Source organism: Mya arenaria, chromosome 10, assembly GCF_026914265.1.
Source record: "Mya arenaria isolate MELC-2E11 chromosome 10, ASM2691426v1".
Classification (NCBI taxonomy): Eukaryota; Metazoa; Mollusca; class Bivalvia; order Myida; family Myidae; genus Mya; species Mya arenaria.
In genome coordinates, this window is record NC_069131.1 from 15,163,182 (window position 1) to 15,177,640 (window position 14,459).

The 14,459-nt window shown below is 34.9% G+C and overlaps 1 protein-coding gene and 1 pseudogene across 1 annotated transcript; one reads left to right on the top strand and one right to left on the bottom strand.

The window, feature by feature from the left end:
• The first annotated feature begins 9,230 nt into the window (after positions 1-9,230).
• LOC128204373 (uncharacterized) lies at positions 9,231-11,426 on the top strand (annotated as a pseudogene).
• Positions 11,427-12,572: 1,146 nt separating this feature from the next.
• Positions 12,573-14,215, bottom strand: LOC128204374 (uncharacterized). Its single transcript, XM_052905791.1, has 2 exons — positions 14,038-14,215; positions 12,573-13,779 (listed from the first exon to the last, which is right to left on the bottom strand). Exons 1-2 carry the CDS (start codon positions 14,136-14,138, stop codon positions 12,573-12,575), a joined length of 1,308 nt encoding a protein of 435 aa, XP_052761751.1. The 5' UTR covers positions 14,139-14,215.
• Positions 14,216-14,459: the final 244 nt, after the last annotated feature.

Consider the following 14,459-nt stretch of genomic DNA (forward strand, 5'->3'; position numbering starts at 1 on the left):
GTTTGTGATTTTATGTTCTATGTTTTTGGCGTTTACACAGTGCCACTAAACCGGGTTTATGTTTAAACGTTTTGTTACTGAGCTTGTTTCTGTAGCTTTTTGCATAAATATTAAAAGGGCCTTTGTGTATTAAATTTTATTATTTTGAACATAGATGCAATAATAAATGTTCATTTATTAGTGTTCATAACATGTTCGCGACTTAACCACTCGTGAACATGTTTTCCTTTGACACTCGTTAAAAAAATACGATCTTACACTAAAATCAACGAATATCCTCCATATCCGATTAATAATCTGATACGGACAATACGTCATTTCAGAATGCGAGAAATTGAGCTGCTGCACATATTTGTATTGATCTGTGGGTGTGTCCTGAAAAAAAGGGAAATTTGTGTTTGTATGTATTCAATCAACCCGTCATAAGATATTGTAAACAAACTAAAACTAATAAGCGAACATATATCATACGTGGTTCAAATAGATCCTTAAGGAACAATGGCCAAGGGGCCGAACCAACATCAATCAAGCGACAAAATCGTTGTAAGACAACATACATTAAACGAACATCACCACACTACTTTCCATGTCAGTTGTTATCTGCTGCCATTAGTTGGAAAATTTGAGACATGTTTTCAATTTTATTTGATTCACATCAGCCATTTACTTAAGTATAATATTATAGTTAGGTTTCCTACAAACAAAGGCAAGATCCAGGTTCAATACACAGCCCTGGAAACTTCATTATTTTCGTTTTATTAAAGAGTAAAATTCAATAAAGCAATTCAAATATGTAAGTGCACTGTGTGAATTGTTCTTATCTTATTTAGGTATTTACACAAGCTTAGAACAGTATGTAAATGCCTTTTGTTGTCAATCGCGCAAGGGTTTTCATTAGGATTTACTAATTTTGAATACTATTGCTTATTGGTAGTTTTGATTGCTTCTTTCAATTATTGAACCAATCAAAATGAAACTACATACCAAGGAGGTCTTGTAACGATTCCGCCTCTCTCGCGGTGCGATTGAGCCGTAACAATGCACGTTTCTCTTGGCCTATCGTTATTTAAACGCGTCCCATATATATTTTTAATATATGTGCATTTTCACGATGCATTCCTTGGCCATATTTTTCAAGGAGTACACAGTGTTGCATCGCTCTACAGAATTCCGTCAAGTTGAAATTTTGGTTAATATTGCATCGTTAAAACATAAGCAAATTAAAAATATTTCACACGTACAGAAGCAAAAATAGTTTAGTCTTTTATACGCTAAGAAATATTTTTATGTATTTATTAGTAAAAAGATTATTTAGAAATTAACGTCACCATCAAAGTCACGTGACTCCTCAACCTGGGATCAAGGGTTTGATGTAACTTGTTTGGTCTTTTTTAGTTGTATGGACTCGTCTGGAACCAAAACATGTTGGCTCCAAACGAGTAATAGGGGCTTTGGAGAAATGAAGTTTTGTCCGAGAGACATTCAGTCTTGTTTGTTTAGCAGTTTTCTTCTGAATACAACCATAATACTTATTTTGACATTTCCTATAATTTAGATTATAAATACCTTCACACAAAAGGGACAAGCTAGGTGTCAAAAATCAAATATAGACCCTGAAACATATCTTCGTTGATGTGCAATTTTAGACAAAACATGTTCTAATGTAAAAGTTCGTCATTGTAATCTTCCTCCAATTTCGTAGGGTGCGCATTCACGCAATTTATTTAACACAGGAGGCACAAACACAGGTGGTTCAGCCAAATAGGCACATTCCTCCAGTTTTAACAGTTCGTAAGTTAGAATTAGAAATATTTGTTTTTGTTATTGCTGTTTTCTACGGACATCATTACAATAATTGTATTTGCATTGAAAATATATTTCTGAGAACAAAAACTGTGCTTCGTGATAAACTTATTTGATGCAACACATGGTTAAGGACATCATTTCCTATTCGATCGTAATCGTCTCTGATCCTGATCTGAAATAATAAACAACAACAAAATAACACGATATCAAAACTAAAAGGAAATACCATCTGCCGAAACAACAACAAACAAACAATAATCTGTATAAGATAACAACATTATGTTATTTAAAGGCAAATATACAGACTCTTGAGGTTTTTAACAGTACTGATGCATGCGCAACCAACTGTGCATGCGAAGCGCACATACCATCAGTACTTTTAGTACTTTGATTTCTATAATCTGATTTTAAGCATGTCGGATTATTTCGAATAGCAAAATAATATAACTTATATGGCGTGGAAACAGACAACGCCTCAAGGGCAACAATGTATTCAATCTACGTACGAGTTGTCATAATGAGAGTTTGATTCAAGGTGTACTCGTGGTTGAAAGAACAGTTAATATTACAATCTTGGTCATGTAGATGTTACTTAAGGTCATCTTACTATTACCTCAACAATAATAAATTCCCTATAATCTTCTAAGTACAACTTTCAACTCGATTTCATTTTTTTCTGAATGCAGCTTCACCCTTGCACTATATCAAAATACCCTTCTAAATTAATAGATAGTATTCAATAAACACCTTTATTTAAGTAATAATTGTCTCCGAGAGAGTCGCGCAATATGAAGACCCGCCGAAGTCTTTCAACAATACGTTGCTATTTCAACGATGATAGAACACTAACTCATTGACCTGCGTTGATGTTAACCCAACCTTGTCCACAGACAGACTGACCAATTGTGGTGGGATATAAGTTTATTTATGCTCTCACTTGGACGATGCCTATTTCGCGAGTACTAACTGCAGAGTATATATTTCTTTAGTATATAAAAGCTTCAGAGTAGATTCGTCTTCATGATAAGTAGCTTTAGTGTGATATAACTTTATTTATGCTCTCACTTGGACGATGCCTTTTTCGCGAGTATTAACTGCAGAGTATATATATTTTTAGTTTATAAAAGCTTCGGGGTAGATTCGTCTTCAAGATAAGTAGCTTTATTGTATAATGTTAACAACAGCCAACTCCCTTAGGACCACCAATGTTAGGAGACTACGCGTCCCGCAGCGGCAATGGGATTAAATGTTATGGTATCAAAAAATGAAAACGAATCGTTGTGACCTTGCACACCCATTGTCATAGTCTTCTTCGAGTGTTCGTTGCAGTCGTGAACAACATTCTGGTCATCAATTTTGACTGATTGTCATCAAAATGTTTTTTAAACATCTTCTTCATACACTTCGTATATACAACTTTGTGATAAAATCATCTTCTGTGATTTTGCCACATAGCACATAAGGCCACACCAAATTGATAACTTGTTCATCGGATTTTTTTCCAAAAAATAATGGGGCGAGCGAGCGAAATAATAATAAAAATATTTGTTTTGCATTTAGCAAAAAAGAGGAGCGAGCGAAGAGCGAACAAATATATATAGTCATTTAACTAACTTTTGCTCACATTTTATTCACTTATTAACTAAACAATGATATTGTAAACAGTACAAGGATAACATCCAGTGAAAGAATGATAACACTAAAAGATAATTCTATACAAATATTAGTTTTGAAATCAAATAAATGCTATTTGAGATCAAGCAAATGTATTTCTTTAAAATATTAAATAAATGAGAGAACACAAAAACACAGTTTTCCAGTTTTTTCAACCTTTTTGATTTATTTTTTTCAAAATAGCCTATGCATGGCTAAGTAGAAGCAAGGACACAAGCGCCAATGGTCACAGCCACCTGCCTGCCCAATGGCATATCCAAATCTATTAACTAGGTTTTCCACTTTTCTTTAGGAAAACTTGGTTAAAAATAATTCTCTATAAAAATAAAAATAATAAATTGTCATATCTCATGCCATGGAAAAGACTAGACAAGGTGACTTGAAAAATAACTCACAAAATAAATATAGGCATTTGCAATCAAATATAAACTAAAGCTATCACTCTTGCAATGACTACACGATTGGCCTTGGTATCCATCTTAGTTCTGGAAGAAAATTTACAAAAATCCTACACCGTATTGTAAACCATTTTAGCACCAAATATGTCACAGAAAATTACAGCCAGTGCCAGATTGATTTTAGGATTTTTCAGAATTTAACGCCTATCTTTTTAAACTCGCAGATTTTCCTTATTTTTTTTTTAGATATCTTGTTCAAATTTAGACAAGTAATAGAAATACAAAAGACACTTCTACTTCTTTTGTACTGCAAATACTGATTGTGTCATTTTTTTAGAAAAAAAAATATTTCAAGAAAATACAAGAATATGCAATATTTTTTCTTAGACAAAAAAAATACAATCAGCATAAATATTTAACACTTGAATGATTTCCAAATATAGTTTAAACATACACATGGACATCTAAAAAATCTACAAACATTTATTCGCAACACAAAGTGTGATTAATACCTTTTTCCAATCACACAGTCTGACACCATTTTTTTATCCTGTTTGACTAATATTAACAAAATATACACACTCCTGCTTGTTTGATGTTTTTTTTGTGAATGGTAAAACTCACTGGATTGCATGAAGCACATATAGTTATCAGTCAGGTAAATTTTTAGCGTCATCCTACTTTCCACGAACATTGACTCATCGGCGACCAAGGCCTCCACCACAAGCACGCTCTCGTTGCCTCATGGGGACAGGAATTTCATGATCTGCTGCATCGGAGGAATCTGAAATTTTAATAAGCAATATTATACATAAATGTTCATTGTAGTATAATGTTGTATGCATTACTGAAACAGTTTGATGATACCACAAGAAAAGTGGTGCTCGTTTCTTGGCCAAACTTTATTTTTCTATTACTGTACATGCATTGCATATGAATTAAATAAACACTATACTTTGATCTGTAGCAAATTAAAAACAAACATGCATAAATCATTAAATGTATATTTTTGAAGGCAACAAATAATACAAAAATACATCATATTTGCTAACAACAAAGAAGTGAAAATACACGCTTGAAATTTTTACCTGGACAGGTGTAGATGGTATAGATGACCGATTGGAAACTGTCTTTTCAAGGTAACGGTCATCCGAATTCCCGTCAAACATGCCCGAATCAATTTCAAATTTTGGATAATCACTGTCATTCACGGTGAAATTCAGCACTTCTTGCCCAGTATGTATACGTTTACTTTAAGCGTTAGCCATATTAAAACAAACACATTTGTCTAAAATTAAATCAAACTTTAAATGGTGGTAGAATTATCATTTGTTCACGTAATTTTCAAGAATCAGGAAGTGAAATAAATGTTTTCATGTTTCCAATTTAGTCTCGATCATCTGTGACGCTTGTATCCGGGTCTACATCGTTTATAGACTCTAATTAGACCGGCTGCATGTTGAGACTAGCCGGTGCTTTGATAATTGTTGCGATCGAAAAACACAGTTATAAGGGAAAAGGCTACATTCTACTAAACAAATTAGCGCTCGTAAAATAAAATGGTGCGGGCGCAAGTGATAAAAAAATAAAAATATTTGTTTTGCTTTTCTGAAGAAATAGGTGCGGGAAATCCGATGAACAAGTTATTAATTTGGTGTGGCCTAACATTATGCAGAATATCGAACTCTAGTTGTAACGGCTCAATTCAATAATTAACTTTTCGTGAAGTCGGCTAGGTTCATTCAAATGATGGATCTGCTCTCTTCGATAATTCAGGTCTTGGAATGGAAACGGAAATGCTGACCAATTCACGGCAAAACGCTGCATTATATATTACTTTCAAAGGATTTTAACTGAAGCTTTCCACATTCCTTTTACCGGAAGTGTGTGGGGAATGTTTTTGACCATATGATTTTTCCTGATTTCTGAGTTGTTGAGCACAGCAAAATCTTGAGAAAAACCTGATTACTTTAAGATATGATTATTTTTTAATGTGCAATAAGAACTGATTAAATAATATATAACTGTTAAGATTTACTGATATTATAAACTATATGCCTAATATTTCATTTGTTTTCCACTGATTTAAAAAAAGGTTTTTCATTTTTAATAAACGGTACGGATCTTCCAAATACATTATTTGATTTACAATAATAACTTGCTTTGTAAGTAAGAAACAATGACTTTAATTTCCTGATTATTCGACAATAGAAAAACAAAGGGATGTAATTCAATCTTAATCCGAAGATAACATTGTAGAGAATATCTAATTCATTTCAGCGCAGGAACTATTTGTTTATTTATATATTAAGTTAACAAACAAGCCCAAATCATCACACTACTTACAGTTTCTCACAGATAGGAGTGTGTTTTATCCTGCAATATGTCGTGGTACGAGTAATTAATTACCTTACAATCCTGGCCATGTGACACCGCCATAAAATACTTATACATGTTCTCATAGACAGGAGTATCTTTGTGATATAATGGTTATCATGCCATTTGTAGGTTATAATAGATAATAACCGCCCTGCTTGGACATGTGAAACCACTGAACACATTTACGGTTTTACACATATAAGACGATGTTTCATGGTAAAATAGTCACCGTGCCATTTTAAGTGCAATTAGTCATGAAGGATGGCACATCCCTGGTCAAGTTGTGACACAGCCCTCAAATAGTATCATTTATTCACAGATAGGGGTATATTTCATGGTGTATTTGCCATCATGCCTCTTTTTGGTTGTAGTGGTACCACCGATAAAGTCCTGGTAATGTGCCACAGCTCTAAATACCTACCTTTTTTCACAGATATCGTTCAATAACTACCAAGGTATTTGAAATGATACGTGAAATGCATAATGAAGAACCTCGTCGACATGGGCATGTGCCCTTAAATACTTAGGGGTTTTCTCAATTGTAGTGAAACGAGTGGTGAAGGGCCACACAGTCCTGATCACGTGAGCTGTGACCTGCAGAACGTTGATGTCTAGTAAGTAGTTATTCACAACCTGTATAATTTATAAAAATGTGTTATATATTAGATGCTTAAGTTGAACAAAGGTTCTGGAATAACACTTTCCCCTTCCCCACAATGTCATTCTTGAGTTGCCTTCAAAGGTCTACCTCTTCCTTAAAATCACGTCTCGTACTCCTCGCCATGAGTAGTAGGTGCCACCACCTTCTTAGAGGCTTCGAACGACACCCTTCCTACCTTTATCTCAGAAGGTAAAAGACGGCGATTCGTCACTCGGTATCCATTTCCACTCGCCCTCGATGATGCTGTCTGTAAGTCCAATCCACCAAAGAACTCTTAAAATGGAAGGTACACTACAAGCAGAGTGGATTTAGCAGAAAATACGCTAACTATTTTATCAGTGCGGACAATCGCAGATCTTGCATCTGTAAGACATCGGTAGTCAGCGCTGCGGGACGCGTAGTTACGAATATGAAGCTGGTAACATACTCAGCGATATGTGATTATAATTTGTTTACACATACATGCGCGATAAAGCCAACGCATTTCATTGTTATTTGCCATTGCACCTAGTGGAACCCGTCCATATTTAACATCCAGTATAATACGTCTCTATTTAAAACCTAGTGAAACCTCATGAAGTGCATTAAAACAGTAGCTGCCTTACCTTTGTGGTCCTCAACAACACTCAGCACACAGTTGTTTTCATGAACATCGTCAATAGTAATCAGGTGAGCGCCATGGGCTTGACAAAAATGCTGAAATAGATGAATATTCCGTTATGCACTGCGTACATAATAGTGTAGATACACTCAATGATTTAAGGGAATAGTGGTAGGAATAGTGGTACCAAAACGTTTGAAATTGTATGCAGTATATGGAGCTGGCGGCACTTGCCATAAACAATAAACAATGAGGGAACACATAATATTACAGCAAAGTGGGAGCAAATATCAAAGAAAACTTTGTAAGTGTATTTGACCTTATTTCAGATGAAGTTTCATTTCTAATATATGCTATATATGGAGCAGGACTCTTGACAAAAATAAAAAAGTAATCACAAAAAATGTTCAAAGTAGATAGAGGTCATTTTTGAATTTTTGTAAAATGGTAAAAGATAAGAACATCGCTGTTTTAAATAGTATACCTCTGCTTCATTGAAGGATGCACTCTCGTGTTGAGCAAAGAAATAACACGACTCGGGAAAGCTATCCAAGAGTCCGGACAAGTTGCCAGGCTCAACATTGACCGCACTACTTGGGGAAAGAAATAGTAAAAGGCCAAGTTCGATTGCTCTCATGTTTACATATTTTCCATCTAATGCAAGCAGTTTTACATTAGAATCGAAAGTCAGGCTTTAACAAATGATGATATTTTGATAAGTTTTAATGCTGTCTTGTCGCATAAAGTAATTTAATCGTAATCTGTTAAGTCTTTATCTTAGCGCCTTTATACAAGTTGAAGGTTAGGCTTATGAGCTAGTTGTCAGTGCAACATTCAAACAAACTTATCCCAATTACACAATAATTATATTTAATTATGACACATACCTACAAAGGCAAATCCCAATGTCCCATAAAATATCCAAGGTATTTTCATTATTTACGTTTAAGTAAGCAATAAAAGTCAATAAAACAACTCATACATGTAATAAAGCTGTGTCAGTTGTTCTTATCTTATGCAGACATTGACAAGTGTTGAGAACAGCAGGTACATGTCATTTGTTGTGACCAGGGCGAGGGTTATCGTTAGCCTTCATTAGTATTGAACAAGTGGTTAATGTAGTTTAACAAAATTATTGTTAACTTTTTAAATTGCCTCTTTTACATATACATATAAAACCAAATAAGGTAAAACTACAGACCCTGGGACATTGGAGGGTGGTTAAAATTGTATATTTGTTGCCTGCTCGTCTCTCACCGAGGAGTACGTTGGGTTGAATCAACAAGAGGCAAGTTCTCTCTTGGCCTTGATGAATGGTTTCGTCCAGTAAACCTGACTTCTGAGGTATTCCTTTCAGCTTATAACTGTCTTCCATATCTTATAGTTATACTAACATAAGTTAGTATAAACCAAGCCAAGTAGCGAAATAACTACATATATACCCACCTGCAAAACTCCACAAAATTTTAATCTCATAAAAGATAATGGGGTAAACCCAGATTCATTGAAAAAGAAACTTGCATATATATTCGATTTTTGTGTTATGACGTTGTTTGTATCTCGTTAAGGTAAATGGATGCTCAGAAATCGCTGATAATTTTCGTCCTTGTAAATTTTTTAAAAATCTCAGTTAATTATACGTTTATTGATGCCAATTAGCGACTTTAGCGGGTTATCTGCCCCAAATCCCACTATAGGTGGCGCTGCTGTCGAGTAGGTCCTTTATCCGGGTATCCTCGGATCTTATCAATTCATCCACGCCATTGTTGTTTACCCAAGCGTTTGACAGTTATACATTGAAAGTGATTAATCATGCCTGAAACAACTTGTGTTGTACCATTTTGTTCACGAAAAGGACGTCATAAGTTTCCGAAGGACAAAGCCCGACGAGATGCATGGGTGCACGCAATTAAAAGGGGAAAATCGAAGTTCGAAATGTGGTCACCTACGAAGTACTCGTATATCTGTGAGAATCATTTCACGGGAGATGATTACCACTCTGAGACGTATTCTGGTGAGAATAATGCGTTTGTATATGTTTTAATTCATTATAAATATAAAAGATTTCAATGCAAATAAAAAATAGCAGCCCTAATTTGCGCACTGACCATATATACAATATACATGTCAAGGAACTAAATCAGTAAATGTACAGTGCAGTCCGTATGTATATCTTTCGAATCTGTTCTTAATGGTTATTTTCCGCATACCAGAATTTTGTCAGATTATGTAGTGACTCTGCAACCCCCTCTCCCTGTTCTCTCATTTCCCCTTTTATCCTCCTGTAATGTGGGTGGGGGGGGGGGGTAAAACAATAAACTTGTGCAAAACCCCCACCCAAACCCCACCTGTGCAAGACTTACTTAGAAATCATAACTATTTTTTTAATCATAAATGGTGGCTATGATTTTGATATTTAATATTTCTATTTCTTTTTTACATTTCAGGGGTCGAACGACAGAAAAAGGCTCTCCGAAAAACCGCCGTTCCAAGTGTGTTTTCTTGGACATGCCAAGACACATTGCAGAAGAAGAGGGCACGCAAGGACAGATGTCTCTCTCGAGATGCTAGAAAGAGGAAGCTATTCCACGACATTTCGAATATCAGTGAAGAGCCACAGCCAGAGTTTATTGCTCAGATGTTAGAAATTGTTTCAGATGATTTGGATGTTGGGGCAGTTGAGGAAGTAATTCCAATGGACACTGAAACTGTATCTGAAGTTGAAACTGATATGCAAGGGATACCTTCATATGTAGATGCTGTGGTTCAGACACCAAAACAACCAGCATTTTCTATTTATAACTTTGAACATGATTCAGCAGCAGTTCATTTTTATACTGGACTTGAAAATTATTTGAAATTTATGTTTGTTTTGAGTACACTTGGACCAGCAGCATATCATCTGAACTATATATATCACTCTGTTATTAGTGTGACTGTGCCTGACCAATTTTTAATTGTGTTAATGAAACTTAGGCGACACACAACAAGCTTTGAACTGTCTAGAATGTTCAGTGTTGCTGAAAGTGTAATTTCAAACATATTCATTACATCGATTCTCTTCATGGAGAAACAGTGGAGGGAACTCAACATCTGGCCGAGCCAAGAACTTGTTAAGCACTTTGCTCCAAGCAGTTTCAAAAGAAACTACCCAATTACACGTGTTATAGTAGATGGAACAGAATGTCCAATTAAAAAACCTAAAAACCCAACCGCCCAGCAAGCCACGTTTTCAACATATAAAAACAAGAACACTGTCAAAGTACTGATAGGAACTTCACCAGGGGGTTTGGTTTCATATGTGTCACCTTCATACGGAGGCTCAACAAGTGACAGGCAGATTGTGGAGCGTAGCTCATTAGCTAAGATGTGCGATAAAAAAGACAGTATTATGGCCGACAAAGGTTTTAATGTACAGGACATTTTTGCGCCGCATGATGTATTTATTAACATTCCAACATTCTTTAAGAAAAAAAAATAGAATGTCCAATGAAACTGTGATAAGAGATCGGAAAATTGCAAGTAAACGGGTGCATGTAGAGAGGATTATTGGACTGGCGAAAACATACAAGATACTGACAGAGCCCATGATAGCAACAGAAACCAAACTCTCATCTGAAATAATTTTTGTGTGTTTTATGCTGTGTAATTTTAGAAATGGCATTGTGCCCTCATATGCCTGAACTTACAAAAATATGTTCACCTTTATATTAAAGCAACACTCTCATTCAAAATCAGAACTTACACACGTATAACAAAAAAATGAGTGATAAAGCTTTAACTTCTTATTATATAATGCATTTATAAAAAGTATTAATAAGTGATAGCAAGATCAAAAGATCCTTCAAAAGAACCATAGTTTTCAACATTTATTCAACCTTTTTGGTCTATTAATCTTATTTGGGAGTAAGAGTGCTGCTTTAACATTTACTGTTTATGTTGTGTTTTTTTGTAAATAAATATTTAAAAATGCTGATGTTTTCTTTAATGTGTTACTTGTGCCAACAAGGTTTTATAAAATAGACACAGTCACATGTCTCTGGTATTATGTGTACTAAAATTAAATTTAAATTGACATCATATTGGCCGTCAGGTGAGAATATCGACTCCGCTGATAATAGTACTGGTTTTCACACGATAAATGGTTCTTAATCACGTGTGTCTTGTGCATGGTATTCATTAAAGCAAACATGAATCCGTTTGTCGCTCAAAAGCTCATCAGAGCTTATGCTTCTTATGTATTCTTATGTTGAAGCCGAAGTTTTTTTAAAAATCTTTGGATATGACATGAGGTCAAAGTATTTAAACAATATGTGGCAGGTGTGCACTACTTGCACATTAGTGATAATAAAATTTGGGATTTATATGTAACATTGATTTTCATTTATTTACATTCAAACACCAGTCGAAGCATAATACTCTTATCATCTTTATACTCGACCAATCTGCTACCTTTCACGTGTTACTGTATAAAGACACCAGTCCTTTCTATTTGATAAACCAGATAAAAAATAATACAAATAAAACATTAAACCATTTTTATTTTACATTCAACTAAGACCTTATACATATATACAGCTAATAAATGGAAACAAGTGTTTCACAATGATACATTGTTCACAAATAGTTTTCAATCAACAAAGTCAGAGTTAAAGCTGCACTCTCAAACTAAAACTTTAAAAAACTGAAATTTATTCTAACAGATTCCAAATAAATGAGATAGAGATACATTCTATTGTGAACTATCTTATAAGACTTATTCTAAGATAAAAGAAATAAATATATTTCAAAACTGTCAATCTGTGAGGGTGCAGCTTTAAGTTGTTATAAAACAGTTCAAAACACTTAAGTTTTATAAAAGTACTTTTCAAGAATTGCGGCTCTGAAATGTGAAGTATTGAACTGGTCAAGCTTGCATATCATGTGTGCAATAAAGTTCTCATTCCGATGAATTCTAGTTAACAAAATATCACTCAAGGTGTATATTACCAAATCACAAAATTGTCTTTCTGCACAGAACAGCTGACCCTGAATTTGAAAATAATATGGATGCTTAGTACTCAAAGTCAGATTTCCATTTGTCTCTTTCAAGTATGGCACAGTGATATTTTTTGTGTTTAGCACTGAAGGGGCACTTAACTTCAATAAGTAGGTTTTCATCTACAATGCCATCGGGTGATGCACCTAAAAACGGAAGGTTTTTTGATACAAATATCCCACATGGTTTTACTTTGACATTATTTTTGCTTTCATATTGATGGATGGCGTCCTTTTCATACTGAATTCCATGGCGCATTGCTTCTGTAGGTTTTAATCCTTTTCCCCGAACAAAGGACTTTGCCAAGTCATGTAAGTCGGTTCTTTCTGCTGCAGTACACACACGGTGAAAATAAGATGACTGAATTCTTTTCTCTCGTTCTTCAAACCATCGGTCGTTCTTGTTTTGTCCCCTAGTATACATTTCAATGTCATCCCTGTCCTTGTCACTTAGTTTAGTTATTTTACATTGTTCCAGGAAATTGTCTTCATGAGATACTTCAAAATAATCATGGTCATTGGAAATTGCACGAATATTGGCTGGGCTGAATGTCTGAAAAATTGGTGTCTTTGATATACCCCTAAAATTCATACAAATATTGTGAAAATAGTCTTGATATCCATCAACTTTACGGATTTTTTGTGGCCGAGGGTCAAAATCTTTAATGTCACAAATATCTGCACCGCCCAAGTTTAAATCTCGAGCCTTAAGGGGGGAACCAGTATGCTTTTTTGCTTTGTGAAATGACTGCAATTTTTCTGTGCATGTTGTCTCAACTTTAAATTCTCCATCTTTAACAAATTTACAACATGCATATATCATAGTTCTAACATGTTTGCAATGTCCAAATGGGCCTTCTCCTGCACCACATTCACACTGTGCTTCATGAATATATCCATTCTTGTGTAAAGAAATGTCTACAACATAATTAACCTTCTTCCTCATTTCTGCTTTACATGCCCCACGAACAAAGTCCAGAGATGGTGCCGAAAACAGTCGCATGTATAGAAGAAACTTGTCGTCGTACAGGTCTTTTACCTTCGCATCAAACTCCACCCGGTACTGGTCCATGTATTCGATGGCCTTCTCCATTGTTATTGGTGCCATTTTAGCATCTGAATTTACATCTCTGTATCCACTAGTCTTGGACAGGCTCATGTTGAATTCTGGTAGAAGATCTTCTTCCCTGTTGAAATTGTGGTTCCTGTCATATGCCTCCAGTCTGGAAATATACGAAATTAACTTGTGTTACCATATATTGTGTTAAAAATTTCCCCACTCACTGTATTTTGTCGTAAAATACATGTAAACACGAGCATATAATCAGCTAAAAGTCATTGCAATAAAAACACAAAAGTGTTCACATTTCAAAACTTTATTAACATTACTAAAATGATAAAATCATTTGTTAAACAACTAAAATTATCAAGATATCGATTTAACAACTAGTTGTCCTCGGGCTACATTTTGACAAGTTTACCTTTCGATTAATTCCTTCTTCCGTCCAGTCAACTTTGCATTGCGTCGCCTTAGCTCCGTTTTAAGCTGGCCTAATGATAAGGTGCAAAAATTTGAAGCCATGTTGCGATATCAATTGAATATTTACAAATTTTATCGGAATTTTATCACCACTGTTATCGATCTGTAATACGGAAGTAAACTAGGGACCTATTCGACAACAGCGCCACCAAACGAGCACCTGTTTGACAAGGGCAGATAACCGACTAAAGACCCCCATTATTTACTTGGCAATGAATGGCTTAGTAATTAATGTTCTTAGGAAAGCTAAGTTGGTAACGCACCTAGCTCATGACCGGTTATGGATTTGAGCTCAACACAATGTGCATGGTTTACTGTCATGATATAAACCTCAGCTTGTATCATTATGAGGTGTTATAATAC

Bases quoted from the DNA above. Each gene is read 5' to 3' on its own strand.
- LOC128204374 (XM_052905791.1), bottom strand. From the start codon at position 14,138: ATGGCTTCAAATTTTTGCACCTTATCATTAGGCCAGCTTAAAACGGAG. The intron at 13,780-14,037 runs GTAAACTTGTCA...GTATATTTCCAG, and splicing joins AAGAAGGAATTAATCGAAAG to ACTGGAGGCATATGACAGGA.